The sequence below is a fragment of the Euleptes europaea genome, chromosome 21 (genome assembly GCF_029931775.1).
Source record: "Euleptes europaea isolate rEulEur1 chromosome 21, rEulEur1.hap1, whole genome shotgun sequence".
Taxonomy (NCBI): domain Eukaryota; kingdom Metazoa; phylum Chordata; class Lepidosauria; order Squamata; family Sphaerodactylidae; genus Euleptes; species Euleptes europaea.
Window position 1 is genome coordinate 10,559,692 of NC_079332.1, and position 27,201 is coordinate 10,586,892.

At 50.3% G+C, this 27,201-nt stretch overlaps 1 protein-coding gene across 1 annotated transcript; it reads left to right on the forward strand.

Moving 5' to 3' along the window:
- The first annotated feature begins 411 nt into the window (after positions 1–411).
- MOSMO (modulator of smoothened) lies at positions 412–27,201 on the forward strand. Its single transcript, XM_056866379.1, has 3 exons — positions 412–617; positions 21,364–21,576; positions 26,789–27,201. The coding sequence occupies exons 1-3, from the start codon at positions 512–514 to the stop codon at positions 26,971–26,973; spliced, it is 504 nt and encodes a 167-aa protein (XP_056722357.1). The 5' UTR covers positions 412–511; the 3' UTR covers positions 26,974–27,201.

Genomic DNA, 27,201 nt, shown 5'->3' on the forward strand with positions numbered 1-27,201 from the left:
GCCCCTCTAAGCCCCGCCCCCTTTCCCAGGAAGCCCCGCCCCCAAAGGCTCTTTCTCCTCGCGGTCCCTTTCAACTTCACCCTCAGCGACTGTCCTTCTCACAAGCCCCGCCCCTCCCCCGCTGGAGGAAGCTCCTCCTTTAAGCCCCGCCCCCTTTCCCAGGAAGCCCCGCCCCCAAAGGCTCTCTCGCCTCGCGGCCCGTGTCGACGAAGCCCCTCCCCCATTCAGCGTCGCCTCCTCCGAAGCCCCGCCCCGTCTGGGGCCCAGCGTGAACGGGGCCAGGCGCGCGGGGAGCTGAGGACGCGAGCTGGGGCCTTCGCTTCCGGGTCGCGGCGGTTTTGCTTCCGGCGCCGTCCCGAGTCGGGGCGGGACGGGCGGCGGCGGGGGGGGCGCCGAGGAGGCCGCGGCGGAGCGGGGGGGGCGAGCCATGGAGCCGCGGCTGTGAGGAGCCTCCCCCGGCCCGGGCCCCCGCCTGTGGGAAGCCGCCGGGCCGAGGCCGGAGCCGGAGGACATGGACAAACTGACCATCATCTCAGGATGCCTCTTCTTGGCCGCGGACATCTTCGCCATCGCCAGCCTGGCCAACCCGGACTGGATCAACACCGGCGAGTCGGCGGGTGAGCGGGCGGGGGGGGGCTGGAGGGCTGGCTGTGAGGGGGGGGCAGCGGGGCTGGAGCCCCTTCGCCGTGAATCCGGAGGGGCTGATCCTACCCGAGGCCGGCATGTGCCCCCTCTTCCTTTCTGCTCCCGGCTGGATCCTGTCACAGCAGGCTATTCATGGGGGGGGGGCAGTCCTGGTAAGATCCAGGAGACCCGGGTTCAAGCCCCTGCTTGGCCATGGGGTGACCTTGGGCCGCTCGCTTCCTCCCTCCCTGCCCAGCCTAACTAGGGTTGCAAACCTCCAGGTACTAGCTGGCGATCTCCTGCTATTACAGCTGATCTCCAGCCGATAGAGATCCGTTCCCCTGGAGAAAATGGGCCTCTTTGGCAATTGGACTCTATGGCATTGAAGTCCCTCCCCAAATCCTGCCCTCCTCAGGCTCCACCCCCAACGGCAAAGAGGGACCTGGCAATCCTAAGCCTACCTCTCAGGGTTGTTGTAAATATGGGACGGAGGAAGGGAACTGTCGTGGGTGACCTTGGGCCAGCCTCTCTCTCTCTCAGCCTCAACTTACCTGACAAGGCCACCCTGGAGGATAGAGCAGTAGGGTGTCGATAGGGTTGCCAACCTCCAGGTGCTAGCTGGCGATCCCCCACTGTTACAACTGGCCTCCGGCCGATAAGAGATAGGTTCACCTGGAGAAAATGGACGCTTTGGCTTTTGGACTCTATGGCATTGAAGCCCCTCCCCAAACCCCGCCCTCCTCAGGCTCCACCCCGAAAACCTCCAGGTGTTTCCCAACCCAGAGCTGGCAACCCCAGGTGTCAGTTTTGTTTCATAAACTGGCTGTTTAAATGGTTGAAAATCACAATGTCTAAATGGTAACCAGCATGGGATCTATCCGTTGATGCGTTCTTGTGAATGATCCATTGCACTACTGGTTTTATTTTTGTTGAGGTAAATTAACGCATTCTGGTGCTCCAGTGTCAGTCTGGTGTTCAGATGTCCGGCCGTTTCTGCAGGCTCAGGTCATCCAGAAAGGCACAGGTAACCCTCTGACAGTTTGCCAAGCGCTGGGAAACATTAACATTTTTATAGCAAACTATAAACAGTAAAGTAATCTTTGTTGTTTAATTGCTTCAACATTTAATGCAGGGGTGTCAAACATACGACCCGCGGGCCGGATCTGGCCCCTTGAGAGCTCTTATCCAGCCCATGAGGCAGCCTCCCCCACCCCAGTCCCGATCTGGGCTGGTGAGGCATGACCCAGCCCGACCAAGTGTCATTTACGTCATATCCGGCCCCCATACCAAATAAGTTCAACACCCCTGATTTAATGGCTACCTACCGGGTGGCTTTGGGCCAACCACTCTCCACGTAGCCTCCCTTGCAGGATCGTTGTCAGATAAACTGGAAAAAGGAAGTACCGCATAAGCTTGCTTGAACTCCTTGTTGGAAGGGTGAGGATACAAATACCCTAAGCGGCCCCGCGGGCTGTTTTAGATTGCAGAGGATTTGCAGACAGGAGCTTCTTGAAATTGTGCTGTGCCAGAAGGGGGGGAAACCCCACTAAGCGTGCATTGAGAAATATAATCTTTGGACAATGGATGTTAATGGAAGCGTTGCCTCGTGAAAGTGTGCCTTTGAGAGATGGACGTGAAGTCCCAATGCGGCTTCGGCAGCAGGGTTTTACAGGCAAATAGCAGAACCAGAGTTATTCTGGCAGCTACGCTGGACTGAATGGCTATCAGATGAGCCGTGGAAAGGGCGGATAACTTCTGTGCCGATTGCGTGGGTAAGCCATCTGAATACCTGATTGTATTTGGGTTTCCTATTTGATGTCACATAAAAGAAGAGGAGCCACAATGCCTCTCGTCCCATGCAGATGAGAGGGGTAGCAGGAGAAAGTCTGGGTGTTTTGTTTTTGTTTTTTGCAAGCCAGGGTCGTTCCAGGTAAGGAAGGGATTTCTCATTTGTCAGCAAAGTGCCGTCCAAGCCGTTGGCAGGAGGCAGCCGAGTTGAAAATATTGAGCTGAAAACAAAAGCAGGAATGAAACAGCCACAAAGACAGAAGGCGTAGAAGAGTCTGTCTAAAACTTTGCCAGATGCAGTTGCGGTGTGGCAGTGTATTGCCCAGAACGGGAGTGGGAGGAGCTGTGGCTCAGTTTGTAGAGCATCTGCTTGGCATGCAGAAGGTCCCAGGTTCAATCCCCAGCATCTCCAGTTAAAGGGACTAGGCAGTAGGTGATGCGAAAGACCTCTACCTGAGACCCTGGAGAGCTGCTGCCGGTCTGAGTAGACAATCCTGAGTTTGATGCGCCAAGGGTCTGATTCAGTATAAGGCAGCTTCATGTGAAGCACGAGTGAGGGGTGGCGGAAAGGGCATCACTTATGAAAAAGAGTATTTTGAATACTTTACTTGCAACTGGGTGTGTGTTAAATGGTTCTTATTGGGAAGGAGATGACATCAGCCCTGTTGGTCAGTGAATGCCTAGGACGCATTTGGTCATGTATTGAAGAATGTATAAGGTATTGAAGAATGGGGACCTGATTGTTACCTAATTATATTAATGCAGGTGCACTGCAGGTGCGAAATGCTGCTTGCGGGAATTGATTTCCCCCCCCCCAGCCAGATTAATTCTGAACCGCATTACTGTTTGCTTTGTAAACGTGGTAATGAGGAGCAGCTGCCCGAGACATTATGCTGGGATGTCAGATGCCTTTGGTGCTGGTGTTTTTGTTGTTTCTGACGCAACTGGGGCTGGTAACTGTTCTGTGTGTGGGTGAGGCTACGTGAAGTAAGGACTGAAATTGCAACGCCCGGAGGTGCATCGGCCAAGAATAGACTTCTAATTAACGCCGCTGAGTTCATGGGGTTGGCTTGTGCTGGAGTCTGCCGGATAGCCCAGACGGGACTGGACTCCTTTGAGAGATTTGGCTTCTTTCTGACAGTCTTTAATTTTGTGACGGTGAACACTCTATATCTGTCAGTGACGAAATATAGTTATTATGCTTGAATGCACAGGACACTTGATTTCAAAGAACAGTTGGTTTTATGAAAGTAAACATCTTTCTTCTCAGAATACTCAGGATTGTTCTTAAGTATTTCCACTTAAAAGAGACAACCTAGGAGCCAGCGTGGTGTGGTGGTTTGGAGCGGTGGACTCTGATCTGGAGAACCGGGTTTGATTCCCCACTCCTCCACATGAGCGGCGGAGGCTAATCTGGAGAACTGGATTTGTTTCCCCACTCCTCCACCCGAAGCCAGATGGGTGACCTTGGGCTAGTCACAGCTCTCTTAGAGCTCTCTCAGCCCCACTTACCTCACTGGGTGTCTGTTGTGGGGAGGGGAAAGTGACTGTAAGCAGGTTTGATTCTTCCTTAAGTGGTAGAGAAAGTTGGCCTATAAAAAGCAACTCTTCTTGTTTACAATCCAGCATATCCCTTCACAGAGATTGTGTTTGGTGAGCTGTGAGGCCTTCCTGTGATCTTGACTCCAGGGTTCCCCAAGCGGCTTTCTAAAAAAGAGGCAATATTGTCATCCTGGTCAAACTTGGAGAGTCAGGGCTGAACTTCAGAGTTAACTTCTAGAAAGTATTGTTGACATTTTCCTGTCCAAGGGCCCAGTTTTCTGTCATCTCTGCTTCCCAAAAGCAGCCACCATGGTTCTGTAGATACTTAATGTCCTAAATTGTGTGCAGTGCAATGGGGGAAGGGCTGTGTGGCTCTGTGGAAGAACCTCTGCTTTGCATAAGGAAGGTCCCAGGTTCAACCCTCAGCATCTCCAGGAAAAAAAGAACCAGGCAGTAGGTAATGTGAAAGACCTCTGCATAAGACCCAGAAGAGTTGTTACCAGTCAGTGCCCTGAATGTAAGTGGCTATAAGCATTCACACATTTCACAGACTGTTACCGGCCTTAGCCCTTCTCTGGGGCGTGGTGTGCCTTTTTCTTTTCTTTTTAATGCATATTTTAAATGTGTAAGTGAAAGTCACGTGTGAGCCATATAGAATCATAGAGTTGGAAGGGGGCCGCACAGGCCATCTAGTCCAACCCCCTGCTTAATGCAGGATCAGCCTAGCGCATCCCTGACAAGTGCTTGTCCAGCCTCTGCTTAAAGACTGCCAGTTAGGGGGAGCTCACCGCCTCCCTAGGTAGCTGATTCCACTGCCGAACAGCTCTTACTGTAAAAAACCTTTTCCTGATATCCAGCCGGTATCTTTCCGCCCACAATTTAAACCCATTATTGCAAGTCTGCTACCAACAGGAACAGCTCCCTGCCCTCCTCTAAGTGACAGCCCTTCAAATACTTGAAGAGAGCAATCATGTCCCCCCTCAACCTCCTCTTCTCCAGACTAAGCATTCCCAACTACCTCAACCTTTCCTCATAGGGCTTGGTCTCCTTTTCCAGGATGTATCTGGCAAAGAAGAGTTACCACCATGGTTGGGAGGGTGGAGGATTTTGGAAGAGAGTTGTGGCTCACTGATAGAGCACCTGCTCGGTATACAGGAGGTCCCGCATCTCCACTTGGAAGGATCAAGTAGCAAATGATGCGAAAGACCTTAACAGAAGACCTTGGAGAGCTGCTGCCAGTTAGCGTAGATCAGATTGACCTTGTTGAAGGCTTTCACAGTCAAAGTTCATTGGTTCTTGTAGGTTATCCGGGCTGTGTAACCGTGGTCTTGGTATTTTCTTTCCTGATGTTTCGCCAGCAGCTGTGGCAGGCATCTTCAGAGGAGTAACGCTGAAGGACAGTGTCTCTCAGTGTCAAGTGTGTAGGAAGAGTAATATATAGTCAGAAAGGGGTTGGGTTGAGCTGAATCATTGTCCTGCAAAAAGTATCAAAGGTAATGTGCTAATCATTGTCCTCTAAGTATCAAGATAATGTGCTAATGAGGGTGTGGTATGTTAATATGGAACCATTGTATCCTGAAGTGATCTGTTAATGTGTGAAATCCAAAGCTAATCTGCATGGCTATTGTTGACTGTAGTCTTTGTTAGTCTGGAGGTTTTCAGGACAGGAAGCCAAGCCTTATTCATTCTTAAACTCTCTTCTTTTCTGTTAAAGTTGTGCTGATTTTATGAATTACAATGGCTTCTCTGTGCAGTCTGACAAACAAGGATAAAAGAACATGAAAGATACTGCAGACTTGGCCAACCTGAGAAATCAGCAGTGGCTGAACATGAACTGACACAAACAGGACACAGGGTCTTATTCCAAGACACTGAAAGACTGGACTATTCTACCAACTTGCCCTTCTCCTGGACTTTGGTAGAAGGCAGTAGGAGAAAGGCAATGCTGGTGCCTTCTGAAAAATCCCGGCCTGGTGTGCAAAGCACCACTCCCTTCTTCCTTGGAGAACTTGTGTGTGTGGGGGCGGGGGGGCTTCCCTCTCCCTAGTGGGGATCACCCAGGAAGGACCACTTCTGAAGTTCTGTGTAGTTAGGGGAGGAGAGAGGTTGGTGGAGACCACACATTTTCACTTGGGTAGTAACCCAACCACTTCTTGGGGGGGGATTACAGCCTCTGCCATTGACCTGCTTTTTAGAAAATAAATAAAAGCTGAGACTCTCAGGAGATTTCAATTCTGCATTCTGTGTTTGGGTGGTGCTTGGGGGGGGGGTCGCATTACCCAGCACATGCCGTTGGAGGTGATCTGACTATTTGCTTGTGACATATGCTACCAATATGAGAAGAAGAGTTAGTTTTTATATGCCGACGTTCTCTATCAAACCGCCTTACAATCACCTTCCCCTCCCCACAACAGACACCCTGTGAGGTAGGTGGGACTGAGAGACCTGTGACTAGCCCAAGGTCACCCAGCTGGCATCTTGTGGAGGAGTGGGGAAACAAATCCAGTTCACCAGACTAGCCTCCGCCGCTCATGTCGAGGAGTGGGGAATCAAACCCGGTTCTCCAGATCAGACTTTACCACTCCATGAGGGCAGAAGCTTGATCCTAGGTTGGTGAAATCCCCTGTTGTATACCAGGATTTGATTGATTTTTTCCCCTATGGTTACATTGAAACGTCGCTGTTCAATGTACAAGCAGTTTGCCCCATTCCCATACTTATTTAACATGTAAAAGCTATGGCTTTAATCGCTTATGACTTGGACACGTTGGGAGACTTGCTTTCTTCCTGGAACCAACTCATTCTGCATACCAAGAAGGATGCTTGGGTGCACGGTGACATTGAAACGGGCGCCCCTCCGGTTGCCTCTGAAGCAGTAGTCCAACCGCTGTCTCGCCAGCCCGCAATCCAAAAAGGAGCTGCGTTATAGCTCTTGCTATTAACTTATCCCAGACGTCGGGACTTCGCTGCAAAATCCCTCGGGGCGGGGGGAGCTCATAAAACAGGGATTGCTTGCAACTGCTTAGGTCGATGCCCCTTTTCTGTATAAGGCCCGTGTTGCTCGTAATTGGCATTCTGGCTTGTCACTGTGCCTTCACTGCTGAATAGTCAACTCTGTTGATTGCTCTCCGGTGAAATGTAATACACCTCACGAGTGACCTTGTTCTTATCCCCCCCCCCATTTAAATAGCCCTATAAGCCGCTCTACTGTGACAGTAATAAGTTCTAAAATTTTAATGAGATTTTTTTTAAGCTGCCAATCTAGTCGACTTCCCTGTGCTGGCATCTTTAAGCTTTTCTAACGCGTTTTCCTTGTGGGTCGCGGGTAGCATATCAAGATAATAATAGTAATAATAATAATAATAAGAGTCTGGAAATATTTTGCCCTGCCGTCTACCTTGGGTGGAAGAGTTGCTCTTGACAATTACAGGTGATTTACTATTTACAGATTTAAAGACGAAGGTTGATTTTTATATGCTGACTTTCTCTACCACTTAAGGGAGAATCAAACCGGCTTACAGTCACCTTCCCTTCCCCTCCCCACAACAGACACCCTGTGAGGTAGGTGAGGCTGAGATATCTGTGACTAGCCCAAGGTCACCCAGCTGGCTTCATGTGGAGGAGTAGGGAAACCAACCCGGTTCACCAGATGAGCCTCCGCCGCTCATGTGGAGGAGTGGGGAATCAAACCCCACTCCTCCACTTCTCCAGCTCAGAGTCCACCGCTCCAAACCACCTCTCTTAACCACTACATCATGCCACACCATGCTGGTTATAGTTACTCTTGACAATTGCAGGCGATTTGCTATTTACAGATTTAAAGGTGGCTGTTTGCTCAGTTCCCCCACCCGTCAGAAACTGTAGATTCCATCCCCCTTCGGTACATCCATGCAACAGGGAACCAGTGGTGAAAGCTGTATCTCAAGATCGTTTTGAATCAGCTTGTTACTTTTCAAATGGGAATTAAACCTGTCAAGTGCCTGTGGAGTTCAGAAGAAAGAATGGGCCGTTGTGTGCTTGGGTCGTCTTCACACACACACACCCAACCATGATCAAATGAAAGATATCAGCTGTCCTGGCAAATCTGAATTCGTCGTTTCAAACAAAATCTCAAGTCCGGGTTTGCACTTTCCCCTCCAAACCAAGCTGAAGTCACAGTTCGGAATCCTGACTTGTAGGGCCAAGTGCATACCAGAGTTTGTGATTTAGTTTGCCATGACAAACTGTGGTTTGCCTGGAAAGTGGCGGTCAGGAAGCAATTTTCCTCCAGGCCAGATTGGAGGGGTTTTGGGTTTTTTTGCCATCTTCTGGGCATGGAGTGACTGGGGGTGCGAGGGGAAAGTAGTTGCGAATTTCCTGCATTGTGCAGGGGGTTGGACTAGATGACCCTGGTGGTCCGTTCCAACTCTATGATTCTAGGTCTCTCTGGGCTGTGTGCGAGGAAGAAGTATATAATCCTGGGCATCCTGTAGGGTTATCTCTATGGCAGTAAACCATGGTTTACCATTATGTCTAAACCTTACTCCATTGTGTCTTCTGCCTGGCTGTGGCTTTTTGAGGCCTTAGGCAATGATCTTTCTCAGCTGTTTTTTTTTTTAAAAAGCAGATAACCTTTATAGCAGGGGGGATCACCAGCCTTATCCAGATGCCTATCTGGAACTTGGGGGGTGTCCTAGCCATCTAACCAGCTTCATGGTCTTCTCCCCTTTTCCCCTTTATATCCTTCTCACCTTCTGGTGACCCACTTTTAGAATTCCCACTATCCGCTAGATGACTTCTGACTCTTCATTCAGGGATCGTGGCTCTAATCAAATGTATCTTGGGCGTTTAGGAGGAATTGCTGGATAAATGGGAGCAATAAACAGAAAACATTATACTAACGACATCCGTTCCTTCGTCTCTGAAGTTGCCAAAAGAAGATGGGCTGGAATGAGAAATTCAATACAGATGTTGTTTTGCTAATTAGGTCAGGCTAATACTTGGCCCGAAAACTTAATTTCGCTCCGTCCTCCTGGAGCAATGCGCCGGTGAAGCGCGGCGCCCTTCGCTGCGCCTCCAAAGATGCTCTGCAATGTGCCGGCGAGAGGCGTTGAAATGAACAGTGGCGCAGCCTTTACGAAATGTGATGCGCCAGAGCGCTTGGGGAACTTATAATGAAATTGACCTTGGCATTTATGTAGTACACGATGACTTCGCTTGCCGTCACCGGTACCGTTGGGTCCTCCTGATTGAGAGCCGATGAGGTGGGGAGGTGGCTGGGCTCAGCAATCGTTTTTGGGCGAACAGGCTTCCTTTTTCCGGCTTGGCTCGTGCTTCGAAGGCCTTGTGGTGGCGAGCGAAAAGGGGAGCTGTGCTTTGTGTTAAAAGCAAACTGTGTTTGATTTGCCGGGGGAAGCGGCGGAGCGTGGTTGCCGGACTCCGCCGGCAGATTTGGCTAATGCCCCGCTTTTTTAAAAAAGCAAGGTATCCGGCTCTGTTTTCTGCACCTCTCTCTCTCGTAGCGTGGATGCGAATAACAAAAAGACTGGTTAGCCATTAAAAGGTAAAGGTCCCCTGTGCAAGCACTGGGTCATTCCTGACCCATGGAGTGACGTCACATCCCGACGTTTCTGAGGCAGACTTTGTTTTTACGGGGTGGTTTGCCAGTGCCTTCCCCGGTCACCTCCCCTTTACCCCCAGCAAGCTGGGTCCTCGTTTTACCAACCTCGGAAGGATGGAAGGCTGAGTCGACCTTAAGCCGACTACCTGGAACCGACTCCCGTCGGGATCGAACTCAGGTCGTGAGCAGAGCTTGGACTGCAGTCCTGCAGCTTACCACCCTGCACCATGCGGCTCCTTGGTTAGCCATTACAGCTGAATTGTAACAAGCGGGAAGAGACAGCTTTTGGCATAATGTGGCGGCCAAAGGTCACTTGCCTTGAAAACCCTACGGGGTCACCGTAACGCAGCTGTGGTTTGACACCACTTTACACACACACACAATCCATATCACTGGGTAGTGTGTGCTGGAGCCCAAGGGCAAGAAGCAGGTAAGAATGCCCAAACTTCACAGAACAGTTTCAGAGATGGGGTACATTGGCTGAGCGCCAGCAGATATATGAGAAACTTGTGATCACGATTCTGTCCCAATAATGTGCTTCCTTGTCTTTTATTTTTCCTCCCTCTCAAGTGGCAAAAATGAAAGATGTATGTGCTGTGGTCAAGTAGGGTGCAGCAGTTTGCAACTCTTTCTCAAGTATTGTGTATGCTTGCAATTTTTCTTATATGGCGGGGGGGAGAGAAGGAAGAAGAAGCGGGCATAAGGGCACTCCATGCGCTCTTATACAATGGGCAGATGGTGTGAGAACGCGGTGCCCTTTGCGCCGACAGCAAAGAGGAGAGCGCGAGGTTCATGGCCGGATCCTGACATGCCCAAATCTGTCTGGGATGAGCATCGCAAGCCATTGCTTTCCCCCCTCTCTGCCTTCCATGGGGGAATCTGTTCCCCACTTTGAGAACTCTCTCTCTCTGGCTTTTGATGCTCGCCAGCGACTGGGATCACTTTACATTTCTGCTGGCAGCCAAATATAGTCGGGCTACGCAGAACCGAACAGCTGCCTGGTCGCCCTCGCTGCCCTGGCGTGCGGGCCGGGGCTGTCTCTCGGAAGATTGCAGGTGGTGCGCGCCCTGCCACGATTGGAAAAGGAGCAGGGGTGGTTACCAGATGACTTTAGCAGCGGTGTCTCCTCCTCTCCTTGTGGCCTCTTGCCACACCAAACCGGGCCGTGGCGGCGGCTTGTCACTGTGTGGTATTGCTGGAGAGCAGAGGGAAAGAGAGGCCCACAAACCACTGAGCTGTCTTCAAGATATACAGGGCAAGACGAGAATGAAACCGATTTCCAACGGCCTGACGTAATCCCTCCAGTCGGCAAGTCTCCCTCTTCATGTCGTGCCAAAGGATCTAGTGATGTTTGCCCAACTACCGGGCAATCCCCTTGGGATCCGATGCCTGGCAGAGGGTGCTAAAACCTCCTCCTGGCTCCGAGCAGCACGATGATGCCTTGTCACAGAGAGAGGTTGCCTTGGTGACCGAAAATAGCGACTGAGGTCCCACGACGCGTTCAGCGCACCATCTCCGCTGGCCAGAAACTCCGCTGTTCCTTTTGGTAATGTCTGTGCATGCACAGGTTATCTCTGTTCCCAGTTTTTAACCCCACGACTCCTTGCCACTTAAAACACATTATGTGGTGTTGTAAAATCTGGCGATGCCCCAGGTTTGCAGAAGCCCGAAGCCCAGGGTTGCTACACAGAGGCAGGTAATGGAAACCACCTCTGAACGCCTCTTGCTTTGAAAAAACCTACAAGGTCGCCATAAGTTGCCTGTGACTTGACGGCACTTTCCGCCACCACATATGGCGCGCCAGCGTGGTGTGGTGGTTAAGAGCGGTGGTTAGGAGCGGTGGACTCTGATCCGGAGAACCGGTTTCGATTCCCCACTCCTCCACATTGAGTGGCAAGATGCTAATCTGGTGAGCCGGGTTGGTTTCCCCACTCCTACACGCGAAGCCAGCTGAGTGACCTTGGGCTAGTCACAGCTCTCTTAGAGCTCTCTCAGCCCCACCTCCCTCACAGGGTGTCTGTTGTGGGGAGGGGAAGGGAAGGTGACTGTAAGCCAGTTTGATTCTGCCTTAAGTGGTAGAGAAACTCGGCATATAAAAACCAACTCTTCTTCCTTTGCCTGGCTGGACCCATTGTGTGGGTTTAAAAAAAAATCATCACAGGATGAGGGCATCATCCATGTGTATTATTAGATAAATAGATGAAGAGATGCTGAATTACAGGATCGATGGCCGTTCCACAATGCTAGTGAATTTCAGAATTTCACTCAGTTAGTATAATTCGTGATGCAAAGATGGGAGGGGGGGAAGGGTGACTAATATTAGCACCTGCTCCCCTTAGACGGGGAAATCTGTGATTGATGCCTTTTGTTCCGGCCTTCCTCTGAATGTAAAATAAGCATTAATGCGCTTTACCGCATGTCTGCCTAGATGTTGAATGATGCAGCGTTCGGAGTTATAAGCGTAGGATATAAGTCTGAACACGCCAGTGTCTTAATCTGACCTGAACAACCTGCCAGAAGGGCCAAGGGAGAACTGAAGCAGTTGTCTCTGATGCCAAGTTTTGCATATATGTGTTCTCAACTAACATCATCAGAAGGGCAGTTGGGAATTGGTTCCAGTCAGGGGGGGAAATGGTGTACAGTCTCCTCTGCAAAGAAACTCTTTGGGAATAGCACCAGTGTCAGTTTTTAAATTCATATTTAACAAAAAAAAAATCCTTCCTGTTTGCAGCGCAGGGAATCAAAGTGCACCCTGTTTGCAGGGGGCGTGTGTGTAGGGAAAAGATGTTTTCACATTTTCAGACTGGTGGGTTAGTTTGTTTTTGAAGGGAGACCATATTTTCCTTGTCGAAGAATATTTTCATTACCGGCAGAGAGATTCCTGTGCTTCCAGTATACCATCCCGGGGGCTGATGTTGTAAGATAAAATAGGGAGAAAACAAGTAATGATGTTGCCAGGGTGTATGCTCGTGGGCTGTTTCTCACAATCAACAGATGGGGGGGGGGACCCAAACCTGTGCCAGGTGGCAGATGGAAGCTCCCCCCAAAATGTGGTCCTCCATACACAACCGAAACTAGTATGAGAAGTTAAGCCCTGAAACCTTTCTTGTTCTCTGAATGGAGAGATTTGGCGGGGGGGGGGGTTGTTTGTTTGTTTGAAGCATAAAGCTATACTGTCGATCCTCTGGCCCTTCCCTCCCCACATAACCCCTTCCCGCGCACACATTTATTTTCTTGTGGTTTCAAGCAAATGCTTTGACCCTTTTAGTTCCAGCTGACCCCAGTCCATCTGCAGAGACAAGAACTGCATGGCTCCCCGAGCCTCTTCCGTCTCGCGAGGGGTCTCCTGACCCCTGCCGTTAACTAATTGGAGTAGAACATTTGTGGGGGGGGGCGGTGAATGGCAAGCTCCCCCCCCCCAAGGAGCATGGGATGGGAAGAAAATGATGGGGACAACAAATGACACGCGACCTGTCTCTCTGTCCAGAAACGCTCAGGAGTAAATCCGGCTAGCGGGAGCTTACTCTTTTCAGTGCCCCCGGACTTGTGTTTTATTGGAGGAGAGCCGCAGCCTTGGCATGACTCCCCCATGCACGGTTACGACAACCTGAGCCCGCAGAAGTCGGTGGGCTTAGAGTGTAGTAGGTTGGCGTGGGCCTGCGCCGTTAAAAGTGCAGTCCTGTGATTCTCCGGGACGGATCTGTTTTCCCGAAACCCCGTTGCTAGACTCATCTAGCCACGTGCCTTAAAAACGGTGTTTCTTAAGCAGAAGTACCTGCAAAATTTGCAGAGGGCAGAACCACACCAGGACATACGCCTTCTGCAATATCGATAAAGTACCATCTAGAGACAGGACGTGAGTCAGCGTGGTGCAGTGGTTAAGAACTGCGGGCTCTAAACCAGAGAACCGGGTTCGATTCCCCGCTCCTCCGCGTGAAGCCTGCTGGGTGACCCTGGGCCAGTCACGGTTCTCTCTGAACTCTCTCAGCCCACCACCACCAGAAACAAAACAAAGATCCCTCTAAATGACAGAGGTATTTCTAGGCCAATTTACATAGCTGTAAACTGGATAATTTCCGAGGCATAGCTTGTTGATTTCTAACTAGGTCTATAAAAATTATTCATGGTATGGACAGAGTGGCAGGGAGAAGCCTTTCTCCCTCTCATAATACTAGAACGCGAGGTCATCTGCTGAAGCTGGAGGGTGAGAAATTCAAAACAGATACAAGGAAGTATTTCTTTACACAACGCATAGTTAAATTGTGGAACTCCCTGCCCCAGGATGCGGTGATGGCTGCCAACTTGGAAGGCTTGAAGAGGGGAGTGGACTTGTTCATGGAGGAGAGGGCTATCCATGGCTGCTAGTCAAAATGGATACTGGTCATGATGCAAACCTGTTCTCTCCAGGATCAGAGGAGCAGGCCTATTATCTTAGGTGCCGTGGAACACAGGCAGGATGCTGCTGCATTCATCTTGCTTGTGGGCTTCGTAGAAGCACCTGGCTGGCCACTGTGTAGACAGACTGCTGGACTTGGTCTGATCCAGCAGGGTTATTTTATGTTCCTTTCTTCCTCCTCTCCAATATCAGAGGAGCATGCCTATTATCTTAGGTGCTGTGGCACACATGCAGGACAATGCTGCTGCAGTCGTCTTGCTTGTGGGCTTCCTGGAGGCACCTGGTTGGCCACTGGGTGAACAGACTGCTGGGCATGATGGGCCTTGGTCTGATCCAGCAGGGCTTTTCTTACGTTCTTGTGTTCCAACTCCTATGGTCGTCTTTTTCTTTTTTCATTGAGAAGCACCCGTTTATTTGTGCCTGTGGCCTAAAGCTGAGAACAGATTCTGTTGTCTGCTTTCCAGCCTCCTTGAGCTCACGGCAGCTTGTGTCAGGCAATTAGCTTGTGGCCGGCAGCATCCCCACACTCTTCTGGGCCTGGCTTTTCCCCGTTGAACGCCCCTGGGGAAGAAAGGCCCACGGTTCTTTAGCTGCTGCTGCAGTACGGATCATTCATCATGCCAGTCTACTTGACTTGAGGGTTGTGTGTGTCGTGGTTGATGCCACGCTGAGCCCTGCAATATTTTTAAATAATTCAAAGGTGTTAGGAATGGGGGCGGGGGGTGGGTTACAGAGCAAGTACATCCGTCTGTTTTCTTCCCTTCATTGTATGCAGTTTCCTCTTTTGTTACCTAGGAAACCGGAGTTTGCCGGCTTTTGAAGGATCTGGGGGAGTCAGAAGTAGTTTGGCTGTCAAAGGTATTTCCACCTGCACGAAACCAGCGAGGCGTCTGTTCCTCATTGCTTCCCCCCCTTGCCCCCGTTCCTTTAAATTGCCTCAGATGTGGCGTGCGCGACATAAAAAGAAAGAAGCGTTGGACTTATTCGCGCAAGCGACCAGGTTTGAAATGGCAGAACCATCTAGGTGACGGGAGATGACAAGGAGCTTTCACAATGTGGCGCGTCAGCGGCTTCCAGGAAAGAGCCAGCAGATATCGCATCTTTTCGGAATGCGCCAGCCGACGCTTCAGAGTATGAACTGAATGCCCTCTTGCCAATTCACCTGTTCCTAAATTTCCCCCATGGCGCAGAGCGGTAGGCTGCAGTCCTGCAGTCAAAAGCTCTGCTCACGACCTGAGTTCGATCCCAACGGAAGTCGGCTTCAGGTCGCCGGCTCAAGGTTGATTCCGCCTTCCATCCTTCCAAGATGGGTCAAATGAGTACCCAGGTTGCTGGGGGGTAAAGGGAAGACGACTGGGGAAGTCAATGGCAAACCAACTGTAAAACAAAGTCTGCCTAGGAAATGTCGGGATGTGACGCCACCCCATGGGTCAGTAATGCCCCGGTGCTTGCACAGGGGTCTACCTTTACCATTTAAATTTCCATAGCGATGCAAAGGCCAAACCATGTTTTCAGCTATAGACTTTCCTCTGAAGCAGACCCAAACTTGGGGCATTGGGGGGGGGGGGACATTTCACCCCAGTGGATCTGCTCCCAAAGGTGGTGCTGAAGGACCACTTCTTGGCCCCGCGGAATTGATGCTGTGGGCTCCCTCAGGGCTCCTTTCCATTCCCCGTGCCTAGGAACTTCTGCACGAAACCACTGGGAGTGATTGGCGCAGGGGTTTGGAGTCGGTTGCTGTCGATACCCTGGCGACGCCAAGCTCTGTTTCTTGACAGTTGGCTCGGGGAATCCGTGGCAGCCCTGAACAGGCGCTTGGGGAAAGTCATAGGATGGCCAAGGCCCAATAAACGGGATCTCAACCTGGGCGAGACAGAGGTTCGGTTGGTCAGTGGTGAAGCCTATCATAGAATAAGGAGTCTGTTGAGGAAGGGGTTACACTTCCTTCGAAGGCAAGATTCCCTTCTTGGGGGCGGGGGGGGGGTGTCCAATCGGGCATATGGTTAGAAGCTCAGGCTTCTCTCTGCAGCTCTTAGCATCTTTTATTGGCTTTCATTTGTTCCCTAGACGAGATCATTCCTCGGGAAACAGGATCTGTCCATGGTAATCCACTCTCTGATGACATCCAGATTAGCCTCTGTAATGCACTCTACATTCTGCTGCCTTTTGAGGACTGGGGAAAAACGAAACAGTACTATGACCAAATAATGTCCAAATTACAATCGTATACTATAAACACACACACACACACAAATTGGATGAAACAGAATAGTAGAAACTCACAATTCTATATCGAGGTCTAAGAAATATCAATCAAGAATAATGGCAACAATCGAATGAAAGGTCTACCATATCAACATGCCCAAAACCCAACACGATGAAAATATTTCTGCTTGGCATGCAGAAGGTCCCAGGTTCAATCCCCGGCATCTCCAGTTAAGGTGGCTAGGCAGGTAGGTGATGTGAAAGACCCATCCTGAGACCCTGGAGAGCCAGTGCCGGTCTGAGTAGACAATACTGACTTTGATGGACCAAGGGTCTGATTCAGTATAAGGCAGCTTCATGTGTTCAATTTCAGGAAGTGCGGCTTGTTTGTGTCCCAGAGCCGGTGGGCTGCACTGCTCAGCATGGGCGATCCTTGGCCGAGATGAGTCGATTTTGTGTGGGTTTCCCAGCCACGAGTCTTTCAGTCACACTGCAATCTCTCCCCGAGGCGGCTCCCCGGCACCAGCCAGCTTTCCTGGCCGGCGGAGGGCCTCTGGGAACCGCGTGCTTAACTGAGCGGAAACAGACCAGTGATCCTTTTGATACCCGTGACAAGAAGAGATTCCATCAGAGTCTTCATTCTTTGCATCCCGTGCCCCCCTCCCGCCCCGTGAATTCATCCAGCACCCAAAGAGAACAGCCCTTTCTAGGGAGGAGAAGCCGCTCTCTCGCCCCGACGCTCAATTAAACCCTCGCCAGAACAATGCTGGCTTGTTGCAATCGGAGGGCCATGTCCAAACAGAGGTTGAATTGTCAGTTCCCCACCTTCTGAGGGTGGTCTGGGTTGAGCTTCCCCTACGGAGATTTGGGGCAGGGCCGTGAATGAGCTCCTTTATCTGCAAACAGCAGGAAAACGTTTCTGTCGCAAAAGGGCTCCCAAAGCATAGCTCTCTTTTGGGCGTTCATTCTTTGAGTGCGTAGAGGCCTCGCCGGTCGACATGCGGGCTGATTCTTATCAGAACAGAAGGCCTGCGCTTCGGTTCCCTGGCGCCGCTGCTGTGGACGACTAGGTTGGGCAGAAAAAAGCACAAGATAAATATTTTTAAATTAATAATTCAAGCGCTCGGGTGCCAGAGCGGAAGGGGTTATCTGCTGAAGCTCTCATTGTAAGGATAAAACGGCGCAGGGCGAGCGGAGGAAAACCATGCACACTGCCCAGGAGTTTCGCTTGCACAAAGGGCAGGATAGACATGAGCGATTGACACTTGCTGGAGGGGTTGGGTTCTCCCCAACAGGGTAAACAGCAGCCATCCCTTTGGTCAGCGGCTCGGCTCCAGGGGTGGAAATACTTTCCATCCAGGAAAACCACGCAGGATAAAGCTGGACTGTATTACCCCTCCTCACTGGCTCCTGGACGTTCCACCTTCCTGGCCGCTCTTTCCATTCATGCATTTTTTAAAGGCACAAACCTCTCTGGGTTGGGCTGAGAATTCTCTGGATGGACAGAAGCTATTGTGTGTTTTAGGAGATTAATAAGGTCGTTGTGGGCTCTGACAGCGCCGAAGGCAAATCCGAGCACTTCAAAGGGTGTGATTCTCTCCGTCCGGTATCTTTTCCCTCCCCATAGCTGATCTGGTGACACCATTTTTATTTTATTCTTGCGCGGCCCCAGTGTTATAACCCCACCAAGCCTTTGGGTGAAAGGTTTTGCTTTATCTCCCGCCTCAATTCTGGCCACTGACGTCACGGCTGGTCTGTGCGCATCCCACGCCGTTCCAGAGCGCCCTTCTACTGATCCTCAGAAATGTTTCTGTGTGTGTGTGTGGGCAGGGAGCATAGGAACCGGTTGTGGGAGGTAGGAAAGCCCCAGTCTTGCAGCTTGGCGGATCCAAGCTATCGCTTCACTCTGTTTATTGATACGAAATATTCATATGCCGCCTCCATTGCCGACCGCAGCTTGAAGGAGCTTTGGGGAAATGCACCGCCTTGCGTTCCACGCGCTCGTAGTGGGGAGATCTTCCACGGTGGCAGCTTATGTTCTCTGTGTGTGTGTGTGTGTGGGGGAGAGGGTAGCCCACACTGGGAACTCACTATATGCTGTTCTGGAACTGTTATATGGGGCACGCTACATGATATAGGGTGACACAAAGGAAGCCACATCTGTGTGGGAATTTCAAGGGTGCCCGCAGGCTCAGAAAAGTTAGAAGCCACTGTTCTATCCTCACCTTCACCTCGTTGTATTTATTAAGGGTGAGATATTTCTGATACGGGGGAGCATTCAAACATACGGTCCCTTCTGACCTGACTCTGATCTGGAGAACCGGGTTTGATTTCCCGCTCCTCCACATGAGCGGCAAGATGCTAATCTGGCGAACTGGATTTGTTCCCCCACTCCTGCACACGAAGCCAGCTGGCTAGTCACAGCTCTCTTAGAGTTCTCTTAGCTCCACCTACCTGACAGGGGAGGGGCCGCGGCTCAGTGGCAGAGCATCTGCTTGGCACGCAGAAGGTCCCAGGTTCAATCCACGGCATCTCCAGTTAAAAGGACTAAGCAAGTAGGTGATGGGAAAGACCTCTGCCTGAGACCTTGAGAGCCGCTGCCGGTCTGAGTAGACAATTCTGTCTTCGATGGACCAAGGGTCTGATTCAGTATAAGGCAGCTTCATGTGTTCATGTGACAGGGTGTCTGTTGCGGGGAGGGGAAGGGAGGGTGATTGTTACCTGGTTTGATTCTGCCTTAAGTGGTAGAGAAAGTCGGCATATAAAAACCAACTCTTCTTCTTCTTGCCTCTACAGTCTGAATTAATAACAGTCCTGTAAATGGTGTAACATGTAGGTTCCCACGTGAATACATAGTTGCAGCCTTTCAGCAAGGCCATATTGGTGTGCAAAGAGCCCAACACCCAGCGTGCCCCTTCCGAGCCAGCGGTGTTTCTGCCCATGTGAATTGCCCTCTCACCCCCTTCCTTCCCCACCAAGTGTCTCCAAGGGCCGTTTTCTGATCCCTTGCTTCCCTACCTCCATCCCTATATCTTTTTCTCCTCCAAGCCCCTTGTCAAGTAGACGCTGATGACTCTCCTCCCGAGCAAATGTCTTCCTCCTGCGTAAGGAGCGATTACCCCCCAACACACAACCACAGGAGCAAACGCCCATCGGTGTGGAGAGTCGGCGTTTCTCGGGTCACGGATCAGAACAAAAACGGCGTTGGAGAGACAGAGGGGCGAGCTTTCCGACCGCAGGAAAGCAGGGCAGAAATAGCAGCGGTGTTTAATATTTGTGGGTTCGCCATGAGCAGGGGAACTGGTCTTCTCGGGTAATCGGCATCGAGTTATAAAATCATTTTCAGCTCCGAAGCCCTAACCAGAGTTCCTTCGACGCTAGAATTCCTTGCTTTAATTAATAGGAAACATTTGAAACTTCCTTCTTTCCCCCCTCCCTTCGCCGCACACAAAAGGCGTGTTGATCGTCGGTTTCTCCCCCCCCCCCCCCCAACGGAGCTCTTCCGTTGCCCAGTAAAGATAAGTTCAGAGAAGAAGGCCATGTAATTAATAATCTCAGCCTAATTTTCTGGAAAACGAAGACGCCGCTTGAAGGCAAACCGCCGGGAACCTTCAGCTTTGGCTCCTGCGTTGGGCGTTCTCAGCGGTGACAAATGACCTTTTCCGTTTGTCTGCATCTCTGCAGTGCTCCCAAGTAGGCCTTGTGCCTCGGAAAGAGTCTGAAATTAACTCTTAAATGCCTCTTTAAAAGATCAAACCGTGAGGGTCCCCCCCCCCCTTAGGGACACGCTCAGCCGCACTCTTCAGTTAACTCGCAAAATCCCACTAAACTCTCAGTTAACTCGCAAAATCCCACTAATCTCTCCAGCTGCTTATCAACAGGAGACCGTATCAATCTAGCCTTAGATCAGCTTTGTGGGAAGTGGAGGGCCAGATTTCCTAGAAGAAGAGGAAGAGTTGGTTTTTATATGCCGACGTTCTCTACCACTTAAGGGAGACTCAAACCGGCTTACAATCACCTTCCCCTCCCCACAACAGACACCCTGTGAGGTAGGTGGGGCGGAGAGAGCTGGGACTAGCCCAAGGTCGCCCAGCTGGCTTCAGTGTAGGAGTGGAGAAACAAACCCAGTTCGCCAGATTAGCCCTCGCCGCTCATGTGGAGGAGTGGGGAATCAAACCCGGTTCTCCAGATCTGAGTCCACCACTCCAAACCACCACTCTTAACCACTATGAATAGCCTACGAATGGCATCAAGGCTGCAGAAGGGGCAGGGGACGTAATTTTTTTGCCATCGCACTGCCTTGGATCAGGGGTGCCCGTGGGCAGCGTGGAGCCCACCAACACCTTTGCTGGCGCCTGCCAAGTGTCATTTAGGAAGTAGATGGGTCCAGGTTCTGAATGACGGAGATTTGATTGGCCGGGTAGATTTTTTTTTAAAAAAATGCTGCTTTGGCAGCAGCTGCCACCTCCGCACAAAGATCTGTAACATGTGACTGTGGCAATCATTTTGAGGCCAGCTCTTCCTCCTGTGGCAGCCATTTAGTTGCTGCGCTTGCCATACCATGTCGGATCACTAGTCATGACGCATACCTATTTCTCCAGGATCAGAGGAGCATGCCTATGATATTAGGTGCTGTGGAACACAGGCAGGATGGTGCTGCTGCGGTCGCCTTGCTTGTGGGCTTCCTAGAGGCACCTGGTTGGCCACGATGTGAACAGACTGCTGGACTTGATGGACTTTGGTCTGATCCAACAGGGCTGTTCGTTCCTTCCTCCCTCCCTCCCTCCCTCCAGGATCAGAGGAGCATGCCTATTGTATTAGGTGCCATGGAACACAGGCAGGATAATGCTGATGCAGTCGTCTTGTTTGTGGCCTTCCTAGAGGCACCTGGTTGGCCACTGGGTGAACACACCACTGGACTTGGTGGACCTTGGTCTGATCCAGCAGGGCTGTTCTTATCTTCCTTCCTTCTTTCCTTCCTTCCTTCCCTCCCTCCCTCCTGCCTTCCTGCCTTCTCTCCAGGATCAGAGGAGCATGCCTATTATATTAGGTGCTCTGGAGCACAGGCAGGATACTGCTGCGGCAGCCGTCTTGCTTGTGGGCTTCCTAGAGGCACCAGGTTGGCCACTGGGTGAACAGACTGCTGGACTTGGTGGGCTTTGGTCTGACCCAGCAGGGCTTTTCTCATGTTCTTCTGTGTGCCATTGCAGGTGCTCTCACCGTTGGCCTTGTGCGACAGTGTCAAACCATCCACGGACGTGACAGGACCTGCATCCCTCCCCGGCTGCCCCCAGAGTGGATCACCACCTTATTTTTCATCATCATGGGCATCATTTCCCTGACTGTCACATGCGGCTTGTTAGTGGCTTCCCACTGGCGGAGAGAAGCAACCAAGTATGCCCGCTGGATAGCGTTCACTGGAAGTAAGTGTGCCTTTCCGGCTCCCAAGGAGGCCTGCTGGCGTGGCGAGTCAGCAGTCTCATTTGGAACACCCTCACGTCGAAAAAGAGATCTCGTGTACAGGGGAAGGGGCCGCCAGAACGATTTGGGAGTCGGAGCTCCGTCCCTACCAGGAAAGGCTAAACAGTTTGGGTGTTGTTTGTTTTAGTGGTGGAGAATATAGTTCTCCCTTCCCATCATTTTTTCCCTTTGTACCAAACAGAGAAAAGTCTGAGGCTCTAACAGAGCTGTGACTAGCCCAAGGTCACCCAGCTGGCTTTGTGTGGAGGAGTGGGGAAACCAACCCAGGTCACAAGATTAACCTAGTTCACCGGATTAGCCTCCGCCGCTCATGTGGAGGAGTGGGGTATCGAACCTGATTCTCCAGATCAGACTCCACCGCTCCAAAGCACTGTTCTTAACCACTACACCACGCTGGCTCTACCCCAAGCAGCCTGCCTTGACTATTAATACGTAGCTGGTCTGTGCCAAATGTGGGTGGATTAAAACATCAGTCACTGCTCTGATTTTGTTTCCTTTCTCCCTTTCCGATTTAAACACACACACACACGTTATTTGCCCAACAACCCTGTGAGGTAGTTTAGGCTGAGAGTGTCACCCTGCAGACTTCACAGCAGACCGCTGCCTGTCTCTTGGAGGCTAACCGTTGGTCAACGGAAATGGACCCTCTGTGCCCTAGTACAGCTAAAAGACTCTTATCACAACATTGGAAAGGTAAAATCCCACCTCTGGTAAATCAGCGGACTGAGGACCTTAGAACCCTATCAGTATTTGAACGCATAGTGTACAGATAGCAATGGCTCATAGATTTATTTGTTAAATATTTGGAAACCATTTATAGAAACAAATGTATACATCCACCACCATTGTTGTTATATTTTTGTTTTTACTTTATGTATCTTATTTTAATTAAGAAAGAAAATAAAAGGGGGAAAATGGTAGAGTAGAGATTTGGGCCAAGGGTTTCCAGATTCTGCTGCAACCGCCAGCATGGTGTAGTGGTTAAGAGTGGTGGTTTGGAGCGGTGGAGTCTGATCTGAAGAACCGGGTTTGATTCCCTGCTCCTCTACATGAGCGGCAGAGGCTAATCTGGAGAACTGGGTTGGTTTCCCCACTCCTACACATGAAGCCAACTGGGTGACCCTGGGCTAGTCGCAGCTCTCTCAGCCCCACCTACCTCGCAGGGTGGCTATGGCAGGGCGGGGAAGGGAAGGTGATTGTAAGCCGGTTTGATTCTTCCTTAAGGGGTAGAGAAAGTTGGCGTATAAAACCAACTCTTCTTATTCTTCTCTTTGCCCCCCCCCCCATTGACTTAGGGAGGGACGTAATAGAGGCTTATAAAATTATGCACATTTTGGAAAGAGAGAAACTGCTACTCCCATATGATTGCTTCTACAACTCACTGAAGTCCATGGACTTCACGGTCAGGAGAGGCGAATCGAAGTCCTCCTTTACACAGTGCGTAATTTGCTTATGAGATTCCCTGCTGCAAGAGGCATCGGCGGCCATCACCTTGGACGGCTTTAAAAAGGGCCTCGATTGAATTCATGGCGCCCTCATTCTTTCAACAGCTCGAGATTTCCATGATTAAACGGCACTCTGTTCAGAGGCGGCTATACTTCCGGCTGACGTTTGCCGTGTGCCTCTCCAGGGGCATGGGGGGGGGCTGCCATGGGGGAAAACAGGCATTGGACCAGACGGACCCTTGAGTCTGATCCCGCTGGTTTTGGGCCTCCTCCGCCGGGCCCCGCTGGTGTGGCTTTGCTCCCGAGCGTCTCTTGTAGGAGGGACATAAGAACATAAGAACATAAGAAAGGCCCTGCTGGATCAGACCAACGCCCATCAAGTCCAGCAGTCTGCTCACGCAGTGGCCAATCAGGTGCCTCTAGGAAGCCACAAACAAGATGACTGCAGCAGTATTATCCTGCCCGTGTTCCACCACACCCAAAATAATAGGCATGCTCCTCTGATACTAGAGATAACAGGTATGCATCATGACCAGCATCCATCCCAACTAATAGCCATGAATACTCCTTTCCTCCATGAATATGTCCACTCCCCTCTTAAAGCCCTCCAAGCTGGCAGCCATCACCACATCCTGGGGCAGGGAGTTCCACAATTTAACTATGCGTTGTGTGAAAAAATACTTCCTTTTATCTGTTTTGAATCTTACACCCTCCAGCTTTAGCAGATGACCCCGTGTTCTATTATTATGGGAGAGGGAGAAAAACTTCTCCCTGTCCACTCTCTCCAAACCATGCATAATTTTATAGACCTCTATCATGTCTCCCCTTAACCGCATTCTTTCCAAGCTAAACAGCCCTAAGCGTCCTAACTGCTCCCCATAGGACAGTTGCTCTAGTCTCCTAATCATTTTGGTTGCTCTTTTCTGCACCTTCTCAAGCTCTGTAATATCCTTTTTTAGGTGTGGTGACCAGAACTGTACACAGTATTCCAAGTGTGGTCTCACCATAGATTTGTACAAGGGCAGTATGATATCAGCAGTTTTATTCTCTATTCCTCATCTAATTATGGCCTGCATGGAATTTGCCTTTTTTTCAGCAGCCACACACTGGGTTGACATCTTCATTGAACTATCCACTACCACCCCAAGATCCCTTTCTTGGTCTGTCGCTGCCAGCACAGATCCCATCAGTACATATGTGAAGTTGGGATTTTTTGCCCCAATATGCATCATTTTACACTTACTCACATTGAAACTCATTTGCCATTTTAATGCCCATTCTTCCAGTATGTAGAGATCCTTCTGGAGCTCTTCACAGTCCGATTTTGTTTTAACCACCCTAAATAATTTGGTGTCATCTGCAAACTTGGCTACTTTACTGTTTAACCCCAACTCCAGGTCATTGATGAACAGGTTGAAAAGCACCGGTTCCAACACAGATCCAGCTCTCAATCCATAAGAGGACTTGTCCTCTTAGCCCGTGACTATGAAGTTTGCTTAGCAGTCTTTGGTGGGGGACTTTGTCAAAAGCTTTTTGGAAATACACAATATCCACAGGCTCATTCCTGTCCACATGCTTATTGACGCTTTCAAAAAACTCTAATAGGTTAGTGAGACAGGACCTACTCTTACAGAAGCCATGTTGGGTTTTGCCCAGCAGACTTTGCCCTTCTATATGCTTGACAATTCTATCTTTAAAAATGCTTTCCACCAATTTACCCGGAACAGACATTAAGCTAACTGGCCTGTAATTTCCTGGATCCCCCCTGGAACCTTTTTTATAAATGGGTGTTACATTGGCCATTTTCCAGTCCTCTGGTACAGAGGCTGATCGAAGCGACATATTACATATCTTTGTTAGAAGTTCAGCAATTTCCCATTTGAGTTCTTGAAGAACTCTAGGATGAATACCGTCTGGTCCCTGTGACTTGTTAGTTTGCAGTTTGTCTAGATGATTCTAGGACTTCCTGCCTTGTTACCACTGTTTGCCTCAGTTCCTCGTTTTCCCCTCTCCAAAATCTCTGTTTAGGAGAAGGAATCTGCCCTGTATCTTCAACAGTGAAGACAGATGAGAAGAATTCATTGTTTTTCAGCAATCGCTTTATCCTCCCTTAGAGTTCCTTTACTCCCATTGTCATCCAGTGGTCCAACCGCTTCCCTAACTGGTTTCCTACTCCTAATATACTTAAAGAATTTCTTATTGTTTGTTTTGATGTGTTTAGCCATCTGGCGAGCAGAAGCCTTGGAATTTAAATGCTCACAGCCTCCACCTCTCACAACAACCCCACTTAACAAGGAAACAATCAAGCTTTCAGGCAGCAATCAACCTTAATCACCCACCGGCACAACAATCACAACCCTCTCCCAGCAAACCTCAGTTAAATTCTCAGTTTAGTTAGGCTTCCCAGCGTTTTAAGAAAGGCAAAGTTTAAACTCACCCCTGCCTGTGGTCCCCAGCTCAGCTCAGCTGAATCAAAATGCAGCCTGGGAGGGAGCTTCTTCCTGATGCGTAGGAAGCCTGCCTGCTTGCTCTCCCCTTCCCCAGCGCGGGAGAGGAGGAAGAAACTCTCAAGGGCCAAAGAGCAGAGCAAGATGGCGATTCCGGAGAAGAAGGAATTCCCCAGGGCCTGCCTTTCCTCACCTGAACGATTCTCAGCCTGAATTGTACCCTTCCGCTGTAACTAAATTTGATGCCAATTATGACACTACTGTCCTTTGGGTTGTGTCAAAGGTAGGGGTACAAACACTTGAAACCAATTAAGAGGAATGGCAGAACTTCAAAACACACACACACCACTGGTAGTTCCTTGGTGTTGGCCAAGCAACCAGCCCAGTTTGACACTGAAAAGCCGCTTGAATTCAGGGCTTGCTAGATAGGTAGCCCAGGCTAGCCCCATGTCATCAGATTTTGGAAGCCAAGCAGAGTCAGCACTTGCACGGGAGACCACCGAGGAAGTCCAGGGTTGCTGCTCGCCTCTTGCCTTGGCACCCTGCGGGGTCATCGTAGGTCAGTATCAAATTGACAAGGGGAAAAAAGGAAGTTTTCAGGGTCCTCCCACTTGCAGTTTTCAGGGTCCTCCCACTTCCGTCGCCGCTTATTCTGGGCGTCTTGTTATCAATGGAAATTCGTAAGCGCCCTCTAGCGGCTTGTGTTTCAGTTCTCTTTCTATGTATGGGTGTGAAAGTTGGACAATAAAGAAAGCCGGCAGGAAGAAAGTAGGTTCCTTTGAAATGTGGTGTTGGAGGAGAGCTTTACGGATACCCTGGACCACAAGAAAGACAAATCGGCGGGTCCCAGATCAAATCAAGCCTGTCCTTATAAGCTAAAATGACTAAACGGAGGCTTATCATACTTTGGTCACATTGTGAGAAGACCAGAGTCACTGGAAAAGACAGTCATGCTAGGAAAAGTTGACAGCGGCAGGAAAAGAGGGAGACCCAACACGAGAAGGATTTATTCTATAAAGGAAGCCAACACCCTCAGTTTGCAAGACCTGAGCCAGGCTGAACGATAGGACCTTTTGGAGGACGTTGATTCATAGGGTCGCCATGAGTCGGAAGCGACTCGACGGCACCTAACACACACACCAGCAGAACAAAGCTGGTCTGTTTGCTAGAGTAGTCAGGACAGAGACAGACCGACTCGGCAGTGTATGTTCCCAGATCCGTTAACTTGTCCTGGCACTAACCTGACTTCTCTTTCCTTCCAGTGATCCTGTTCTGCATGGCGGCCCTAATATTCCCGATAGGTTTTTACATCAACGAAGTGGGCGGCCAGCCTTATAAACTGCCGAACAACACCGTGGTCGGGTCGTCCTACGTACTCTTTGTCTTATCCATTTTCTTTACAATAGTCGGACTTCTATTTGCTGGGAAAGTGTGCTTACCAGGCTGACGACCACCTACGCCAGCTTCACTCGGTCATGAAGGAGAGCAGAGCGCACGGCGCATTCTCGGGAGGGTGCCTACGTCGGGGCTGTCGTGGTCTTATCGTCAACGAGGAGGTCTCTGATGTTGGTCTCGCTATGCACTTTGATTATTTTTTTATTAAAAAAAACCAAGCTACGCGGAGAGCCTTTCCCACAAACCAAATACAGCCGACTTTCACTCGTCCTCCTGAGCG

Bases quoted from the DNA above. Each gene is read 5' to 3' on its own strand.
- MOSMO (XM_056866379.1), top strand. From the start codon at position 512: ATGGACAAACTGACCATCATCTCAGGATGCCTCTTCTTGGCCGCGGAC. The intron at 618-21,363 runs GTGAGCGGGCGG...GTGCCATTGCAG, and splicing joins CAACACCGGCGAGTCGGCGG to GTGCTCTCACCGTTGGCCTT. The intron at 21,577-26,788 runs GTAAGTGTGCCT...CTTTCCTTCCAG, and splicing joins CTGGATAGCGTTCACTGGAA to TGATCCTGTTCTGCATGGCG.